The sequence below is a fragment of the Thermobia domestica genome, chromosome 4 (genome assembly GCF_964235325.1).
Source record: "Thermobia domestica chromosome 4, izTheDome1.hap1.1, whole genome shotgun sequence".
NCBI lineage: Eukaryota > Metazoa > Arthropoda > Insecta > Zygentoma > Lepismatidae > Thermobia > Thermobia domestica.
Genome location: NC_137457.1, coordinates 8,857,928 through 8,880,096, shown reverse-complemented (window position 1 = coordinate 8,880,096; position 22,169 = coordinate 8,857,928). Strand labels below are relative to the sequence as shown.

Here is a 22,169-nt window from a genome sequence, read left to right as displayed (position 1 = left end):
GATACTTCTTAATTTCTAAAATAGAACACACAATATCACTCAAGAATAGCATATACCATTAAGTAATTCAACTTATCATAATATTATTTTCCACGAAAATGAGATATTCCTTCCTACTATATGTGTAGGAAATGTATTGCAATGAAAACATCAACATTATTCATAAAATTCAAAAATGTACTTTCATTGAAAACTACTTTTAACATTCTTGAAAACTAACACAATAACTGTATATCTGTTTTCATTTATTATTATTAGTAGTAGTAGTATTTCAATTATCATTACTACTATAAAACAAATATATAGTACACAAATTAAATTCAAGTATCAGCACACATAAATATTTTTAAAATATTGGTTACTGTATGAAAATTATGACTTAATTCTACGATAACACTCAATATCATGATATTTACAATTATTACATTCCGGTTAAAAATTAACCAAGAATGGACTGAGCAGTGGATGGTTTGTCAAACCATTACACTTTTCAAAGTGTCTGCCCTCCGAAATTTCGAAGATACCAACCCACATTAAAATATCATTTATTTCCATCCCCGAAGCAAAGTGAAAAGATAGGACGTTTGGTTAAAATTTAAAAATAATACAGAGGGGACTAATAAGAAAATTGCCTACTCCGGGCATTACATAATATGGATAACCCATAATAGTGGAGGGACCTTTGCTTCAATGTCTTCAAGTATTACATGAAATGTTTTCGTATTCAACGAAAAGATTACTACAAAGTGAATGCAACAATGGTTGCTAACAATTAGCATGTACATAACTTACTTAGTACTTATTTATAGTAAAATGTCTCATTGTATATTCGTTTCATTTGAACGACGCGTCATGAAGGTGGGTACAGGTGTAAAACCATACTACTATAACTTACCACATCAAAATTCAAGTATCCTCAGCTGATTAGTAATCCCAGAGGCATACTGGTTAGTTAAAACAAATAAATTGGCATAACACATCGTAAGTATATATTACTATTAATTGACGCATAGTTGTTATTTAGAAATTGAAAAATTTCACTAATTAGTTTCGAATATGGTCATTCAGATTTATTACCGAATGGTTTCTCACCAGAATATTTAAATTTGTCATTCAAAACATTTTAATTTTGAAAATTACAACACTGTGATGGAGTATTCTGTTTAGATTTTCCACATCTTCACTACGCAAATTTATTCTTTTTCACTATATTTGATAATTTTCACTGCGCAAATTTATTTCTTTTCACTATATTTTCTATGATTCAAAAATTAAATTTCGTGGTGAAGCATTAACGAAAAAATATACTATTACAAATAATTTCGTAGCAGGTATTTTTAAAATATCAAAATTTTAAAAATGGTATCTCTCCTTCAACATTTTCAATATATTATGAGGTGCAACAATATATGAAATGAAAAAAATTAATATTCAAAATTTTCCTGAATCTATCGGCTACAGCCGTTAACGTGATACACACAATAAAATCTTATTTATTTTATTTGAGCATGCAAAACTTTGTAAAACACTAACAGTGTTGAAAAATATTTATAATATGAAAAATAATTACTAACAACAAAAGAAATTCTATACAAAATTTTCTGCAATGTATCCAGAATTTATTTCCATTGCCATGTTAAAAATATGGAAAATGGGCAATCCGGCTATGTAATAATGTCGTTTACCCAATTCCTTTTCGTATTGGATTTAGTACAACATCGTAAATTAAAATTGTCATGCATTCAAGAATTTTGAGTTTAACTTCCATAGTAGGCATCCATGGGGTTTTGTTGATATGAAAACGCAACATTCTGTAAGCAGTAGATTTTTGTGTTACCTTACTATGAGAACTAGCAGTTACCTTGTGACTGGTTTGTACACTCGGGGCATTTACTATTTGAGTGTCATTGCGGATATTGGCAGCGAAGAATTTACACTTTCTACGTAGGCGTAATACCTTACTTACTTTACGCACTTTTTTGCAGCTTTTCAGGTTATTTTTCATTTTCGCACGGTGGAAGAACCTTTGCCTACCTCTCTTGGTTGCCAAATTGAAATTACTGTTCCTGAATTTCTTAATAATATTTCGAGTTGAATACAAAGTGTTGGTTGGTGGGTAGTCAATCTGAACGTTTTGACTTAGTTCAATACACTTTTTCTTACTTTTCTTAAATTTAAATTTCATAGATTTACAAGTTGCACGATGTATGCCAAGCGAACGTGGAATGGTTTCATTTTTATTAAAACATACAATTACGAATATGCATACTGTACCTTTCAGCAACACTAAAGATATATTACCACTGGAAAAATAATGCAACTCACCAATCTGAATTGGTTGCCTAATGCAGCTTACTGTGGGAAAACTCGTAACATGCCGTGTATACACCATAAAAATTACAGGACTTACAGACAAACATTTCTTACGAACAAGTAGCATTGAACTGGAGGGGGGAAACAGCTGATCCACCCACTTCCTATCACATAAGGGACAAGTGCAGACATTAATCTTGTCTGAAAATACTACAACAGTATCACCTTTTATTTCCCTAGTGGTGGTTACGTTAACCACGCTCGTACTACTATTGGAGGTAGCCTCCATGAAGTCAACCTGCACGGTGTTTACCTTTACACTGACATTTTCATTACTTACTTCATTTTCCTGAGCAAAAACATTATTACTCTGTAAAATAGAAATACTTTCCAGCTTATTTGTAATGCTTTGTAGTTGTACAGTGTTATTATCTAATAACTGAAACAACTCATTCCACTTAATGTTTTCACTTTCATTAATTTGAACAAAATATGATTCTTGGACTTCAGATAACCTACCTTTCTTGACAGGGTTTGAATAAAAATCAACATCATCGGCAACATTTTCCAATTTTCTCTTACAACTTTTAGTTCTAACCTCAAAAAGACTACTATGACGAACATGTGCTAACGGGTACACGTTAAATTCATCAGTAAATCTAACCTTTTTAGAGATTTTATTTTCCTTTTTGGTTTGATCCACATTACCTGACATAGTATGTAAACTAACATCCTTGTTACGTTTTTTGAGGATAGGTTTGATACTACTAACCACATTTTCAGGAGAATTTTCAACATTGCTTGAAAATAATTCTTTCTCCTTTTCATTGAACGTACTATCATAATCACTAAGAGAGCTAACATCATTAGGATACTTTTTCTGTAGCCGTTCGACTATTATTTCAATGACTTTGTTCTTGACATTAACGTCATCGCATTGAAGTTTCAACTTTTTTGCTACATACTGAAAATATACATTTTTGCCGCGAGCACATTTCTCTTTCAATTTTTCGTACTGAATTGATTTCCTAATACCACGTACACGGAGATTAACCTCCTTTTCTACGTTTTTCCTATATTCACAATTAAAATTAAACACATATTCGCAAATTGCGAGTTTCGCTACTCTATTGAGACTGTGAGTTTCTACCTTGAGGCCTAAAACATTTTGAAACTCTTCTAAGGAAAATGGATCAGTACTATATTTGTATTCATTTATTACGTTAGCGTACTGTAATTCTATCTGTGCCCTAACATTCATTAAATTTAGCGCTAGCATTTTGTACGTGGATTTATGAATTATATATTCTAAAATGAACACAAAAATGTAAAAATGTAAATAACACTACATGTGAAAAAAAAAATGCAAGGAACTGTTTCTTTCGAAAAACATTAATTGCTAGGTTTACAATTTAACTTTTCAGTGGTTGTTTCGCATTCTTGTATGCATAAACTGAAACCTACCTGCGCTTGTTCAGCAGTGTTCGGCTGATTTAACAGCTCCTGAGAATTACCTTGAACTTTTTTGTGCATTTCGTACCTTTCGCGTAATTCAACTACATCTGCTTTTAAATTTTCAAATAGTTTGTTCAACTCTTTTTGATTCGCATTTAGTATTTGGTTAGTTGCAGCCAAATCTGCGGACAATTGTTTCACCGCTTCAAGCAGTGTTCCGTTTCATTAAGCGTTGACATTGTAAAATATTATACTCAAAAATACAACATGCAAAAATCACTGGGATGGCATTGAATGCAAACAGTGAAGTTCAAAAATTCACTTTCTTCCCACTAAAGCATCTGTCTTTGTTCGGTGCGTCAGATATAAAAGGAATGGTGTCCCTGTTCGGGCGCCAGTTATAATTGGAGTTTGTTTACGTAACGAAAGCCAGATATAACGATATTGGGATTCGAACCTTGGATCCCTCTTGAAGTCTTCCTTAACATCATTCATTTGTCAAAGACTGATAGATCCAATAAGGAACTGGTAAGTAAACAAATATTCTCACTCCTACGGTCCTAGGATTCGAGCGTAGCACTAACTAGAGACATTTGCCGTTTACCCACCGTCGCTGCTGCGTCAGCTCCAAGATATGCTGATCGCTGCCTGTAAGAGAATACAAAGTGGGACAGCAATGCATGATCTACGCCAGATGGATAGTGAGAGACGAAAGTAATGTTTGAACTTCTCTGTTAATGGGTACCTTACCTTCTGATAAACACTTTATGCCGCATACACTTTAACTTATACACATTGAAGTTCTAAAAGGAAATATGACTTATTAAACACATTTGGTTAGCACTATCATTATTTTATGAATAATAACAAGAATTTTAAAGTAGCACTATATTATCACTCATTTTCACTGTATTGATTACATATAAATCAAAAATAATAACATTTGCAAATTGTGGATAATATTTTACTCAAGGATGTATTGGCCCAAAGAATTCGGAACGACACAAACCGCGCACGACGATTCCGGCGAATATGCGAAATGAAATTCACTCGTGTAGTACCGAAGAGTTAACTTCCATCGTTGGGAAGTGATGAGTTGAATGTCTTATTCCTTGACTTAGAACAGGGCTTTTCTGTAAAGTCGTTATATTGGAGGAAACACTACGTAGAAACAATTCTTATTCACATATTTCTTCTTGTTATTAAAGCGGCATTTATCTTGGTAGCACTGTTCCTATATTTTGTGATGCGTTGGAGAGCGTGAGTTGAGTACGTTTAATTTACTTAATATTTGTTAACGCTCTTTTTTTTTATATATATATATATATTACGATGAATACTCTCTCTCTCCCACCTTTGAGGGTATATACACTTGCTGTTTCACATTTTGAGAGAGACTGAAAGTCCTCTCTCAGTCCTTTTTCTGCGTGGCACAGTTGCCAGTTCACAGCGCAAGAATACACTGACAAAACTAAAATATAGTTCGTAGAGAACATTAAGTTTTTACGTTATTATATTGCTAATAATATATATAATGAATGGTTTATAAGTTAATATAAATCACATTAAAAACACTGATTGTTCGAATAAGTTGTACAATCGACGATTATTGATAGACTTCACATTGTCACGTAAAGATCTGTCATCGTCATGAGGGCTTGTGCGTGGGCGTTTCTTTCGAGGGTAGCAAAAATTTTTCTTCTTAATATGGACTGACGGGAGGAAATGAGACTGTCTGGAAAAATGAGGTACCTTTTGGGTGAGAAATTCCTAAGCATTGTTTTCTTCCAACTGTTCGCTGGCTGCTTTCATTTCTAAGAATTGAGGCTGGGGAAATACGAGGGTTGATTTAAAAATTCATGCCAATCCATACCGTTACAAAAGTTATAAGAATATAACACTTAAAAATCTCTAAATTGATGAAACACTAACCTTTAAACGTCCATTGACGCAACTGCTGCGTCAGGGCTTTAAACCTCAACAGCTCCGACCCTAATTAAGCTAGCAAGGCGATTGTGCTACCAATGTCTGAAGCCGGTGTGGTTTTTATGTATGCGGGGGTACCACAGCGGGATGTAAAGGTTTCTTTTAAAAAACATAGGTTTTGGGATCATTCCTCCCATTTTTGTGGTACACCCATAACAATTAGTGTATGAAGCAACGAAGTAGTCCCCTTCATAACAATAACATGTATGTGTCATTTTCTCAGCGTAGGGTGACTGCAAAGATTGCCATTTCCCCACAAATTTGATTTTTTCTCACATTTTTTTATTTTTATGTTTGTTCTTATTCGCTTCTACGAATATGGCGGGATTTGCAAAATGTTACTTCTTTGGAGTCTGTGGTCTATAAGCTTTCCAACGGTGTAATAACCATGACTCTGTGATAATTAGCGGGTAACCAGAGTTCCCAACCTAACAGTCTACGATTTTTTAAAATCCCTGGCGTCCGTCTAAAGGTTAATGACAGTCAGTTGCATTTCAAAAGTCTGTTACCATAAATAAAACACGAATGGAACACTAAAAATTCCAATTTAATTATAGCCCTTTTAACAATGAGAATTCCAGAAACGGCCATCCTACTCTGGTCACTAAATTTTAGAATAACTGCAACCTCTAATAATGTTAGACGTAGAAAATAATATTATTATAGCTTACGAAATCAGGCATGTAAGGCATGTAAGAAATATTCTGATAAAATGTATTGTCATTGCATGTTTGCATATTATTCTAATATCATTTTCTTAGTAAGACTATTCATGGCTTTGGATTAATTGTTTTAACAAAAGAGACACTGACCAAAGCTTAAAATTTTTACTTTATTTTAAATTATAATTTGTAACTGTTTCGGATATCTAGCATATCCTTCTTCAGACACGATCGAAATTAATGAAAATACAGACATATATATAAATGTTGTTATAACAGAGTTTAAATTCTTTAACCGTCATATATATATTCATTGTTATAAAAAATTTTTAAATTCTTTTAACAGTCATATATAGAGTCATTGTTGTACTTTTTTATTTTTATTTATTTCTTTATTTTTCTTATTTACCAAGGCCTTCATCCCATCCTATAAGTCTTCGTGTTCACTTTCCAGTTAATCACTTCCTTTATTTTTGGTTCTTATAAGGGCCTTTTATTTTTATTTATTTATTTTTTTTTTATTTTTTTTAAATTTTTATTTATTTATTTATTTATTTTATTTTTTTTTCTCTATGTTATTCAAACTTCCTTGCCATGATTCATTAATTGGTAAGCCCCCTGTCCAGTTCATCAGTTTATCTCTTCCTACCTTCTTTATCCAATCCGCTTCTTTCCACTTCCTTATTATCATTCTTTTCTCCATCTCCAATACTTCCGTCTTATCCCAATTAATTGCGTGATTCGTTTCCTTAACATGTTTGTATATGGCATTGGTATCTTTTTTCTTCCTAACATCATCTTCATGTTGTTTTATCCTTTCTTTCATTCTCTTTCCTGTCTCTCCTATATATGACATATCGCAGTCCTCACACCATACCCTGTAAATGACCCCTTCTTCCTCTTCACTAATCTTTTTAATTCCTTTTCTATTCTTCTTCTTTATTGATCTTAATATTATTTTACAAATTATAATTTAAAATAAAGTAAAAATTTTAAGCTTTGGTCAGTGTCTCTTTTGTTAAAATCATTTTCTTGTACATTGTAATAATAAAAATATTGTTAATTGAATGAAACAATTGTATGATCTGTGAAATAAACAAATTCTGAATAAAGTAATGATAGTTACTTACCATTTGGTCCTTTACCATCTGTTAAAAATTTATACAGTTATTTTCAGTGACTCCAGAACATTACGAAAGTCAACATAATTTTCTTAATTTGTATAAAATAATTCAAGCCTCAAAGATAAACAAACAAGTAAATTGTATAAGCAAATAAAAAATAATTTTCCTTACCTTTTGTGATGATATCACTTCAAAACTAGATTGATTCAGAGTATGATTATTATTCCTATAGAAATTATAATATTGTCACGAGCATATTCATATTCAACAAACTCAAAATGTTTGTGACTGTGTTATCTATGTGTGTGTGTGTCTGTTTGTCAATTATTTGATTTTTTTTAATTGAGTCCTCCATTCGATAGAGCATTAAAAACTATCTAAGAAAGTGATTGCATTTTTCACGTCACTTTTACCGCTTCCGAGATATTGGCGAAAAAGTGACCGATTTGCGGTGATTTAAGGAGCCATATTTCGGGAATCATAAGTTACAGAGAAATGATATAAGTGTTCATCAATACCTAAGAGGATAGCGAACATTTTGGTACCAAATGGTAACCGCTGGCCACTGTCAGACTGACCACCGGATTGCTCAGTGGTCAGCAGTTAATACTAGTACCAAACTGTTTACAATCCTCTAGAAATTCATTAACACCAATATCATCTCTCTTTATGACTCACTCTTCCCGAGATATTGGCAAAAAAAAAAAATAGTTCTGATTTTGGGAGATTTAAGGAGCAATATCTCGGGAACTGTAAGTCATAGAGAGATCAAATTCGTGTTGATCAATACCTAAGAGAAGGGTGAACATTTTGGTACCAAACAGTAACCGATGGCCACTAGCCAACTGACCACTGGCTAACTGAAAACTGTTCTACAAATTTTTTGGAGGGGAGATTTCGAATTTCAGGAGATTTGGGAATCCACATCTCGGGAACTAGAAGCCATAGACAAATGATATTTGCAATTTTTTTAGAAACAGAAGAAGGTGCAGATAAAAACATTTACTTTTACATCTAGGAACAATGACAGTTATCCTTTCAGCACCATCTCTCCATTCTTTTTAAGTTCGTTCTGGCAACGCTCTTGAAGCATTCTCAACTGGTTTGAATATACAGATGAAGTGTTTGTATAATCACGAGTTCAGATTAGTTAAATCCAACTTTAGAATTTTCAGAATTTTCTAGTGTTCTAATTTAAAAAGTCCCTTGTTATAAGGTTACTGAAAAGCATTATATGAAGGACATTGTGTGTGCTATGTTAAGAAATAGCACGGACCATCTCTAACAGGAATATCTTGTTTGTTCTTAACAAGAGTAATACAATTATTGAAGATTGAGTATAACAACATCTAGAATATCACGATTTTGATAGAATTATTCGCATCGGAATATTTATATGTATTATGACAAAAAAGGTACACTTGGCGCCACAACTGTGGGCCTAAGCCTGCTCCAGCGCCATCTGTTAGCGACAGGATGAATTACGTCAAGCCTAGTGGCTAGCACATATTCAGCGCGCTGCGACGCCCTGTTCCTAACCGGAACATTCTAAGCTTACTGGGTCTAGTAGCTGTCATATTTTGTTTTCACGTAATTCCCCAGTTCGCCTCACGACGCGGGGTGGACCACGAAAATTAGGAAGTACCGGCCGGGAATCAAACCCTGGACCACGTGGGTTTGAGTCCCATGCTCTAACTACTCATTATGACACGTACTATACATAATAATTTGTAAAAGTGATTATAAATGACTTAATAACTGGAACAAAAGAACATGAATGTGATTTCAAGTTCTTTTTGATACAGAAGTGTCTGTGAGTAAGTTGTCCTTTCTTCTCCATTAGGACACGAAATCTTGAGTTTAAAAAGCAGTTTTCTTTAGTGAGTAAGTCTCTGTGTATCCCAACTTGTGTTGAAAATATTAAATTTGTGTCAATTTCTCAACACTTTGTTACATCAAGAAATATTTTCCAATTTCTCACGAACGTAAGTTCTATATTTGTTCAAATTGCAATGTCACACTATTAAGCTTCCAAATTTCTATTGCATTTTTGCTGTAACCTGTAATTGAACACGTAGATACTACGTATAGATACGATTGTAATGGACTGTAACTTATAGAAAATCCATGGTTCATTCCCTTGAACCCTATCGTTATACCAAAAAAATATCCAATAACTTAGAAATTTTAAAGTTATAAAACCTACTTAATTTTGAGAACAAATTCAGATAAGGAGATTAGTAATTAAGTAAAAACAGTTTAAGTTACACTATTAGAAATGAGTTTAACTGCTATTCCTAAATGTATCAATCTTGCAAGTTCGATAACAGCAAGTCAACATTAAGAATCAAAAATTGTTTAATATAGTGATTATGATTATCAAAACTCCTCCACTTTTCAACTTTCTGATTGTTGATAACAGAGTTGTTTCAAATTTTCTTCAGCATTTGATAAATTGATAGAAGTTTGGAATATATATTTTTCAAGAAGAAAGGTTATTTGACAGAAAATTAGTGTTTAAAATGACGACCAAAACCACTAAACGGGTTTGTAGGGAAGGTAAGTAACTCCAATAGGTATTAAACCTGGGACAACACCACCAGAAATCATGTATATTAAATACAAATCACAGTTTTCTGTATTCGATGGTTACGTTTAACCCTGGTATGTGTTCGTTTTAATATTCTATCTTCTTTAAACAAGGTCTTATTAATTTAACTCCCCCCTTCTACTTGGTTTTCAAACAAAATATTAACCCATTTCAAATGTCGCATTCAATTGTATATTATCGTGTTCGTCCTCTAAATTTTAATTGGCTTAATCTGTTACCTTCCTTATATTAATTTTTAAATACGAAGAGATTTGTTCTTTCTATCCATGAAAAACATTCGAAAATAATTACCAAACACTTGCAAATTGTATCTTTCCATCTTTCTCTGTGAATTGTGCATTGTCTAATCCTGTCCAAAGAAAAAAAAGGAAAAAAATAGAAAAGAAAACAGAACTAAAAAAACGTGTTTGTTCACATGGTCAAAATGGTTCAAAAATGGGTATCCTTTCCTCCTCTAAAATACTAGTTTCGTATAAAACTTCTCAAAGCTGGGATTCAATAATAAAATTCGCGTTTTAATTAAGGAAAAAGATATAGGTTAATTTCTACAAAACTACACCGGGATGAAGTAATCAGCTACGACACGCATTAAGAGAAGTATAACGCATACATTGAATTCTCTGCGAAAAGGGGTCTACAAGAAACTCAATATGACAAAAGAAAGGAAAAGCCGCAGCCGAAACGAATTGATTTCTACACCATCATTAAAAGATGTCACTAAAATGCTGAAAAGTGCAATGTTAGGATGTTGTAAAATCCTTCCCATAATTCTAGAAAAATTACTGATGGTTTTCAAATATTTACACGATTATTTACAAAGCCTGCTGCAAATTTCTGAGTACGTGTTTTGCATTCAAAAGGGTATTGTCAAATCAGAATTGCAGATTAATTAAAATTTAAAATTTTGAAATCAAGATTATCTTTAGTTTTATTTGAAAGAACTCTCAATTCCAACAGTGATTTTAACAAAGAAGTCCAAGGATAATTTCTACACGGGCAATTTCAACAAATGCTGGCACACTAGTATGAGTATATATATATATATATATATATATATATATATATATATATATATATATATATAAAACTAAACAGCACTATTTTTGCAACGTATCGATCCTAATGTTCGTATTATCTAATTCTAGATTTTCAGCCTATGTTATGCCTAAGAATCAGGCCCGTAACTAGAGTGGGGCTAGGGAGCCTGGGCCCAATAAACTTTTTGTGGCCCCTCCAGATCTTAACACAAAGTGCTATTATTAATACAAAAAACAAAATTTACCTTTTCGTAAGAGAATTTTTAATGACTTGCCCCGCCCCCAACATGTTCATGGTCCACCAAACCTCTGTGGCTGGTTGCGGGCCTGCTAAGTATTAGAAGTCATACCTATATAACGCCTATATCAATTTATTTGTCCGTCAGTTTGTTGAGATGTCAGACCAAAATTTGTAGTAGATAGCGAGAAGTGGTGACCGAAATCGATTGAGTGTCCCAAAAGTAAATTCCTTATTATTATTATTGATCCATGGATTCGAACCAGAAAAACTAGGAACATGCCATTTCTATTTCAACGTTCATCACAATAGACTAAACACAGTAATTGATTGCTGGAAGCGTTCTTTTGAAATTGACTCAGAAGCTCAAGAATATTCCCTTACTACCCTTATATCTCTACAAAAACCGGAAAAGGAAGAAATTTAATACCACTTCCGGTTTCAATGTAGATGATTGTAGTGAAAAAACTGTAAAAGATATTTAGAAATGTTCACGTTTATGGATTTACAGTCCCCCGAATAATACTCATCTCATTCTTTATCTTCCTAAAACTTAAAATGGTGAGAATCATACAATTTCCTTTCTCAACACATATTTCAACACGGTACCAGATAGCAAGAAGTAGTTTTCTTGTATGAACACAGTACCCAACAACAAATATTTTTCCTCTACTGCAGTGGTTATCAATCTAATTCCTATTAAGACACTCATTTTATCACTTACTCTTGTCAGCGATTCCCTTATAGTTTCTGATTTGTAATAAGCTTGTGTGTGATTTTTTAATATACCTATTGCGGAGATCTCGCGATATCCATCTATTTCTGTAATAGTAGAATTCATTTCTTGTAAATAGTAGATAAGTAATTTCCCTAAAAGCTAATGCATTAAAACCAAATTTGTTCAGTTCATTCTTATTACAAATATCGAAGACGTTCTGGCATACTGTTTCACAATGGAGGTAGTTTGAAAATTTTAAAACTTCATAACTCCATTAATTTTAGTCATATGATAAAGAAAATAAAGCGATTCCTAATTTCAGTTAAGATAATCTGGAGAGCTGTTAAAAAAAAGTTAGAGTATTTTAAATTACTTGATAATGTGCGTCACTAAGATTGAACCTCACATTGCCGCATTAGTGAAATCACACCATGCTCATGTATCTCGTTAGCTCTCAGTTTTAATTGTAAATCAATATGTAGGTTTTGTTGATTGTTCTGGAATTTCAATACGCAGTTCTTGTATTTCTTTTATTTAAATTGATTTTTAAACAACTCAGTATCTGTTGAAAATTTTTAGTAGATCTATTTTTTGTTGTTCTTAACAGTATGTATATAAATAAAAATATGCATATTAGAAGAAAATTTAAAATAATATGTAAAATTATTTTTCAGTATTAGATTCTGATTATATTTACCTCTTCCGCTTACTTCACGACTCCCATGATACCCTGTTGCGACCGCTCTAACGGTCGTAACCCACAGGTTGAAAAAGCCTGCTCTATTGCAACCAGCAATTATGAATCTACTATTTCCGATTTCCACCGTGAATTTCCATAGTTTGTAAGTACACATAGTTTCACATTGTCAAACGAAACTCGCTTCTTTGATTATTAATATTGATCTGGCAGTATTGATTTCATGCAGCGATGACAGACAAATGATAAATTCTCTTTAATTAGTGTTATTTGAATAAACATTCCTTCAACTTTTTCCTTCTTCTGATCTTGTTGTTAAAATCAGTTCTTTACCTTTAGTTTGAAACTCACATCACTTAAGGATAAAAGGGGCCGCGGTGGCTCAGTGGTAGAGCGTTCACCTCTGGTGCTTGGGGTCCCGGGTTCGATCCCAGCCCCCGCCAAGTGAACTTTGTAGTGGACAAACACCGTGTGCGTGGGTTTTCTCGGGGTTCTCCCGTTTCCTCCCACTTTCTTCATTCCACCAATTCATTCATTACTCATAATCACCGTCTCCTTTAGAGTAACCGGCATAACCGTGGGACGTAAAACTCAAAGATTTCATTTCATTTTCACTTAAGGATAAAGTAGCCTAAAAATTATCTAAAAATTAGGTGAAACAAATTACTTATCTGCTATTTGTGTAAATATACACAGAAAATTATTACTTACTTGGTCTCTTTCCAGCCCCTGTAAAATTTGAAAATTAGTATTTGTTCCAAATTTCGTCTGAACTTAATGAAGCTAATAAGTAATTATTTCTTACAAAGAATTGTTTAATATAGTAATTTAACAAGATACGAGTTCACTATCAAGTTGGAAACAATATTAATCATACCTGCTCCGACTGATGGAATAGTTTTGGACCATATTTTGTTCTTGAAGTGTTCACATATCAAACTTCACTGTGATTCGATAGCAGTATTATACAAAAATAATATTTGCAATATGTATATGTGTATGCATATTTGTTTTATAAGTCCATATATTATGTTGATACATAAGAATAATTTATCAATAAGAGGAATAATTTATTAAACAATTAAAAACACAGCTACACACAAAAGAATAAAGTTATATGCAAAGGACCCCAGGGACTGGATTCGATGTATTTTTTTCTTTTTACGTAATATCCAGATTTTGAAACCCCAGGATGACTGAAGGTATCAATTCATATTTATGGGTGAAAAACTTGAGCAATTTTGTATAAGGAGGAAACATCTTTTTCGCCCATAAAACAACATTGACACGGTCAATTTTTGTAGGGTTTCGAAATTTGGATTCTGTATGACAAAGTACATGGAATCCAAATCCTGGGGTAAGCTGCACAGAACTATTGTTTTTTGTGTAGCTGTGTTACATGTATCTTCCCTATCCAAAATTGCTCACGTTTTTTCTCCTATAACAAAACACTGACACGGTCGATCGACCTGGGATTTCGAAATTTGAATTGTAAGTAACAAAATACATCAAATCTATATCCTGGGGTCCCCTGAACAGAACTTTAGATTTTTGTACAGTTGTGTTATGTGTATCCTCCCTATCTAAAATTGTTCAGGTTTTTCTCCTATAACAAAACACTGACACGGTCGATCGACCTGGGGTTTCGAAATTTGAATTGTAAGTAACAAAATACATCAAATCTATATCCTGGGATCCCCTGAACAGAACTTTAGATTTTTGTACAGTTGTGTTATGTGTATCCTCCCTATCTAAAATTGTTCAGTTTTTTCTCCCATAACAAAACATTGACACGGTCGATCGACCTGGGGTTTCGAAATTTGAATTGTAAGTAACAAAATACATCAAATCTATATCCTGGGGTCCCCTGAACAGAACTTTAGATTTTTGTACAGTTGTATTACGTGTATCCTCCCTATCCAAAATACATTATGTTTTTCGCCCATAAAAAATTGGCACAATCGTCTTGGGTTTCAAAATTCGGATTCTGTGTAACGAAATATACCGAATTCACACCCTGGGATACACTGAAAAGAATTTAGATTTTTTGTGTAGTTGTGTTACATGTATCCTCCATATCAAAATTGATCAATATTTCGACCATAAAAAGGAATTGATAGGTTCAATCGTCCTCGGGTTTTGAAATTTGATTCTCTGTAATAAATACATTAAATCCATATTTTGGGGTCTGGTGCACAAAACTCATATTTTGTGTATGTGTGTGTGGCGGTGTAATCAATCAAGTAATAGATTTTGTAATATTCATTTACGATCAATATACCTTTAAATCAAAGATATATGAAATCGAGATTATAATTGGGATCTGTCCAGGCCCGCAACTAGAGGGAGACTAGGGGGGTCTGGTACCCCTTAAACTTTTCGTGGCCCCTCCACACCTTAACACAAAATGCTATTATTAATAGAAAAAACACATTTTAGCTATTGGTAAGAGAAATTTTAATGACTTGGCCCCCCTAATATATTCGTGACCGCCCAAAAAATGTGTGGCTGGTTGCGGGGCTGGATCTGTCATTCTATGAAAATTTTTATTGTAATCAAACTGCATTTGTACATAATAGATTGATATATTAATTGTTGCAATTTTTTGTGAAATTACATTCAAAATTTACAAACAAAAAATATATACAGGTTGTATGAAAACAAAACCGACAACGTTTCGGAGGTGATTCCTGACACCAAGATCAGACAAAAAGTATAGACCAACTTCGGTGCACAAATGCTTCCTTTCGGAGTTATTGACTGCCGAGAACATGAAAAAACTAGCTTTAAAGACGAATAGCTCCAAAACTATGGGATTTATCGTAGTCGGGTCAACACTTTATTACTTAGAAACTAATATCTCAGCTATAGAAAAATACATGTTTCAGAATCCTAAGATACTCACGCAACATTTTTTTATAGAAGGAGTTTGGCTTGGAGCATATAATTTGAAGTACTCACCTACTCTCTCTATAAAAATTGTTGCGAAAGTACCGGACTGACAGCACTAGCTTATTTGAGCAGAAATAAGATTAATGTTTCACTTACCATTTTGAATAGTATTAACCCTTTGGGGATCCTATGGTACAATTTGTACCATACGCGTTTTTCATGGTACATTGCGTTATAACTCTTCTATTTGAGCTTTTTCGTCCGTTTTTTTTTTTTTGTTTTTTGTTTTTGTTTTGTTTTGTTTTGTTTTTTGTTTTTGCTTTTCAAGTCCAGAGGCATTGTAGAACACGTTACGTATGGTTTCAGACCGTCCTGCGTCCAGACATAGGAGGTGATGATGTCATAATTCTAAAATATATTTTTTCATTTATTAACCCTATGTTCAATATTTTTTGGCGCGCTTATTTTTGCACGTAGAAGATTGAAATTTTGCACAAACATTCAGTCCACCGGGTAGTATTTACCAGATTTTTTTCAGATGTGTGAGTTAAAACAGGGGGGAAACCAGATGGGCAAATGGTTGAAAAAAGGGATATTTTTACCCCAAAATCCCTTTTTACGGGATTTTCTCGCCTAATGTACATGATGGAGACACGTGAGTCATACCGTCTGAAAGGCAATTTTATTCTGAAGAGAATGATGGACGAAACATGACCCTAGGGTAATTAGGGATGTCTCAGGGAATTTATAAAAAATATCCCTCTGTATAGGGTAATTTGGAACATTGTCGGTATATGCATTTTTTGGCGGGCTTACTTTTGTACCTAGAAGATTGAAATTGTGCATAAACATTCAACCTATCTAGTAGTATTTATCAGATTTTTTCAGATCTCTACGTTAAAACAGAGGGGTCCAGAGGGGCTAAAAGTTGAAAAAGGGATATTTTTACCCAAAAAATCCCGTTTTTCATCATTTTCCCGCCTTAGATACATGATGGAGACACGTGAGTCATACCGTCTGAAAGGCAGTTCTATTCTGAAGAAAATGATGTGCAAACCATGATCCGAGGTTAATTAGGAATGTGTCAGGGAATTCTTTTCAATATACCCCTCTGTATAGGGTAATATGGGGAATTTTCTGAATTTTTTGACGGGCTTATTTTTGCACGTAGAAGATTGAAATTGTGCACAAACATTTAGTCCACCGAGTAGTATTTACCAGATTTTTTCAGATTTCTGCGTTAAAACAGGGGGGGTCCAGAGGGGCTAAAAGTTGAAAAAAGGGTTATTTTACTCCAAAATCCCGTTTTTTCGTCATTTTCTCGCCTTAGATACATGATGGAGACACTTGAGTCATACCGTCTGAAAGGCAGTTCTATTCTGAAGAGAATGAGGTATGAACCATGAGCCTAGGTTAATTAGAGATGTCTCAGGAATTTTTTTCCTGAGATCATAGTGTATTGTGGTAATTTGGGGCATTGTGGGAATTCATGATAAAATTTTTATCGCCCTTAGTATTCAAGATAGAAACTTGATATTTGGTACACACATTTAGTTTACCAAGTACTATTTATCAGATTTTTGGAGGTCTCTACGTTCACACAGGGGGGGGCAGGGGGACAAAAAATTTCCCCTCAAAATTTTCCCTTCGACATCAATTTTCCCTCTCCTGGTATATGGTATGAGCATGCAAGTGGTACAATTTGAAAGCCAGCTGTGTTCTGAAGAGAATTAGGTATGAACCAAGATCCTAGGATAAATAGTGACGATGCAGTAGCTGCTTGACTGAAAGTCTAAAAAATGCCGGGATCCGGAGAGGGTTAATCTTGTTTCTGCTCAAATTGTTCACCTTACAACACTGGAACATGTTTTAAACCTTTCCACAAACATTATGATAGGAAACCTAGTTTGCATCAATTTCAATAAATGCTTCTAAGGTATACCTTTTTCTATTCATTCATTGTATGGGAGCTATTTTGTAAACTTCGTTCTTACTACCCTGCCCTCAATCTATTGTTCTCAGGTCTCGTGGCGATTCGATGTTGGCTCTTCTTCCAAACGAAAGCTGTAAGAAAGTTTGATTGAGGTAGTTTTCATAACAGGGAGGTGCTCCATCCTTCTGAGAGAACATCGTCACAGGCATTGCATTTCTAGGCAATTCACCCTATCCATGATTGCATCAAAAAAATTTGGTTCGACAACAGCTTCGTTGGATAACGCACCCAACACTGTAATTCCAGGCTGGTATATAGTGTATGGAGTTCATTTCAGTTCATTCGGTTTTAGAGAGTAGTATTCCACACAAAATCACATCCGTAAGAGAGAACCGAAATTTTAAATAGTTCGAATCCAGTTTACGAACCCTACTCATGCAAACTATTTGTAAACTATCATATTTCTGAATCACGTTCTATCGCCTTCATCAGAGATTATATAAATGGATACGTTTATGGTTTCTTTAACTACAGAAGTATATTCTGTATATAAAACAAAGATGTTCTTCGAAGACATGATACATCTCTTCAAATAAATTTTGTTGTCGCATAATTTGAATACTTTCCTGGTTTCATATTTGTATGCCGTTAACCAAACTACACACCTTCATTTATTATTGCTTTGATAAAGGCAAATACTAAAATTACTAGAGGACAATTGTATATAAGGAAGCTATTTGCCTATTTATATTAAGGTCACTCTTAAGTAGCACCCTTAATATTGAACTAAGCAAGAAGTGTTATATATGGAGTATTTTACTTCATGGTTCAGAGACTGGGACATTACGGAACTTAGAGAAGAAATATTTAGAGAGCTTCGAAATGTGCTGTTGAAGGAAGATGGAGAAGATAAAATGGACAGAGAGAGTAACAAACAAAGACGTTTTAAAACGAATAGGAGAGAAGGGGATGCTCCTAGCAACCATCCTACGCAGAAAAGCCAACTGGACTGGACACATCTTGCAAAGAAATTGTCTTCTTCATATTGCCATAGAAGGAAAGATGGAAGGAAAGCGGGGAATATGAAGAAGAAAAACACAAGTGATCGATGATTTGGAAAGTAAAAGAAAATATTCAGAGTTAAAAGAGAATACTGAAAATCGAGAAACAACGAAGTTAAAAAAAAAAAAAAACCTCATTAATCCCATTACCTGCCAAAAGGAAGAATACTTAATAATTATTATTATAATTTGTTCCTTTGTGCTCTTTAACAAGTTTTGTATTCTGTGTACATACAAGGAAAAAGAGATTAAACTTTGAATATCTTAAACAAATTAACTTACAATTACGCACATAATAAAATAGAAGAGATTCCAAGCATACAGTGATAACAGCTGTAAAAAAAAGTTGTACCAATTGTGTTAAGTGCTTTCTTAGTGTCGAAGCTGATAGAAAACAAAGACCTTCTTTATTGTGTTGTACCCTTTAATTTTAACCACATTCACACACTTTAGTTTCAGAAAAGGAACCAGAAAGAACCACACAAATTGTCAAAAATGATCTCACACTGAAAATAAATCTATTGTTGAAATAATAGAAGTGCCCAACGTATTTTCTCCCTTCCTTTCTCAGCTATTATTCGGTCACTATTATGAACATTTTTCTAAATAAATAAACCGATGTTGAAGTAGGCAAAAGGGGATTCTGACTCCTTGAAAGAGATTTACATGTTTACCTTTTCAACATTTATCAATATTTAAATATTTATGTAATCACAAACACAAATAAAACAATTTTTATGGCAAGTACACTATATAATGAACAATTAAAGTAACACGAAATTGAAATAAATAAGTAGTTAATATAGTAAATATCGCTAATCAAAAATTGATTACTGTGACTTAGAATGAATGTACTGAAGATGTACATAGTGGCTTCTGAAATATCAACCCATAGTTTATATATATACTACTGGAAGCACTGTTTGGTTCATATTGTAGATACAGACTTAAAACAAAAACGTGATGTAAAACTCTACAATCTATATTTAACTCTGAAAATTTGAATTTTCAGAACCAACCAGAACTGAAATACCTATACCAGTGGTTCTCAACCTAATTCCTATCATGGCCCCCAGTTTATCATATCCTCTTGCCTGCAATCCCCTTATAATCTCTGGTTTTTAATAAGCGTACTTGGGAATTTTTATATACCTATTCCGAAGATCTCATGATTTCCATCTATTTCTATAATAGTAGAATCCATTTCTTGCATATAGTGGATACAGTAACTTCCCTAAAAGCGAATGGCTTAAAACCAAATTTGGTTAGTTCATTCATATTATAAATATTGTACGCGATCCGTCATATTGTTTCGAAATGGCGGCCATTTGAAAATTTTAAAATTTCATAACTCTCTTAATTTTCGGTAGTTTGGTAAGAAAAATAGTGATTTTTAATTTTGGTTAAAAACTTTGACATTTGTTTTAAAAAGTCGTCGAGTAATTTAAATGATTTGATAATGTGTGTCACGAAGATTGAGCCGGACATTACAGTACTAGTGAAATCATATGATAATTTTTATCATGTTCAGGTATCTCATTACCTTTCAATTTTAATTATATTTCAATATGTAGGTTTTGTTAGATTTGTATTTTACTGTTATTTCAATATGAAGTTCTCGTTAGTTTCATATTGTGCCTCTTTCATTTAAGTTGATTTTTAAATAACTTTGCACCTATTGAAAATGTTTAATAGACCTACATTTTGTAATGTTCTTAATAGTATGTATAAGAATCACAACAAAATTGTTGTAAATATCACAACAAAATTCAAATTAATATTTAATGATATTTACCCGTATTACATTCTAATTATATTTATCTCTTCCCCTTATGTTTGCGATCCCCAGGTTGAGAAACCCTGATCTTTACCAATAGTTGAAACAAAAAGAAAAAAGATTATCAACTTCGTTCCTCGAATACTCAACAAGAAATATCAACTTTAAACAAAACAAGCTATGGTTACAAAACAGCCTGTTCTGTAGGTAATCCAGATTCAAATTCACAAGAAATTGGTGCATGATTATGTAACGTATTATGTAAATACTTTGTCGTTTTGTTTTCATTTACAAAACAAATTTTTTAAAAATAAAATCATTCAGTAGCTGCTTCATCTGTAATTATAGTACATTTCAAAATTTAAACCATTTTAGCTAATTTTAATGGTATGTTATTTTACGAATAAGCTTTATTTCAGAAGTAATAGGTTGGACACGTGTAGATTCAGTAGAAGCATGTTAATTCTTATATTCTGAAGCAGAAAATACATCCCGTTATAATTCCGTGCTTTGTGGTGAATTTTTCAGAAACAAGTATTACCTTTTATGGCAGGTGTTATACCAGCTACCGCTGGCTCACTGCCACTACCTGTTGATGCCTTTACTACACACAGCAGCAGCTCCACCTGTAGCACCTGCATTTCCTCCACCACCTGTAGACGATGATCCACCACCATAAGCAGATGCTCCATCTGCTGTACCTGCACACCCTCCACCACCATGAACAACTGCTCCAGCTACTGCACCTGCATTTCCTCCAACACCTGAACTAGCTGCTCCAATATTTGTTGCTGCCCCTCCACCACCTGCTCCTGTTCCTCCACCACCGTGTGCAACTGCTCCACCTGTAGCACCTGCACTTTTTTCACCGTCATAAGTGATGCTCCGCCTGCTGCACCTGCACTTTCTCCACCACCTAAAGTAGAGGCTCCACCACCTGACGCTATCTCTCCACCACTTGCCCTTGCCACTCCACCACCATGAGCAACTGCTCTGCTTGTTGCATCTGCACTTCCTCCACCACCTAAAGAAGCTGCCCCTCTACCACGACTAGAAGTTCTTCCACCACCCGTTGCAGATCCTCCTTTACCTGTAGCACTTCCACTTATACCTCCTAAAAACCACCCGAACAGCCAACAGTAATAATTAATTAAAAGCTAGTATCTACACTTCCTATTTAAACTTTATTCATGGCAGGTGTTATAGCCTTCCCCTGGTCTTGGAAACAACTCCTAAACATGTTAGTTCAGTAGTAAATAATAACAATAATAAAAATAACAATATAAAAAATTTGAAAATAAAATAGGAACATCAATCAACTTGTTCTTAACACAAGAGATTCCTCGCCATTTTCCTAAAAACTAAAGAACACATTCAAAATTATACAATAACTTGTACAGACAATTATAATCAATAAACTATTGAGAATTGTCAGTTACACTTTCAACTGGTTTGTCATTATCAAGCAAGAAGGCAAAAATTATAAATACATATAAAGGGTGTTTCAAAACAACACGAACAACGTTTTGGAGCTAATTACTGACACCAAGATAAAACAGTCTAGACCAACCTGGATGCACAAATGCTTCCTTTCGGAGTTATGAGCTGCCGAAAACGAAAAAATGCTTTAAAGTCCATAGTTCCAATACTATGGGACCTACCGTA

At 33.7% G+C, this 22,169-nt stretch overlaps 1 protein-coding gene across 16 annotated transcripts in view; it reads right to left on the bottom strand.

Moving 5' to 3' along the window:
- LOC145683702 (uncharacterized) overlaps positions 1–22,169 on the bottom strand; it is a 414,104-nt gene that overhangs the window by 283,563 nt on the left and 108,372 nt on the right. For 15 of the 16 annotated variants that reach the window (XM_081755116.1, XM_081755122.1, XM_081755125.1 and 12 more), the window contains 2 exons: positions 13,553–13,570; positions 7,547–7,564 (listed from right to left, as the gene is read on the bottom strand). The exons of the other annotated variant lie outside the window; for it this stretch is intronic. In XM_081755116.1, coding sequence (XP_081611242.1) covers positions 7,547–7,564; positions 13,553–13,570 — 36 coding nt within the window. The remainder of the gene's footprint in view (positions 1–7,546; positions 7,565–13,552; positions 13,571–22,169) is intronic. 16 annotated transcript variants of the gene reach the window in all.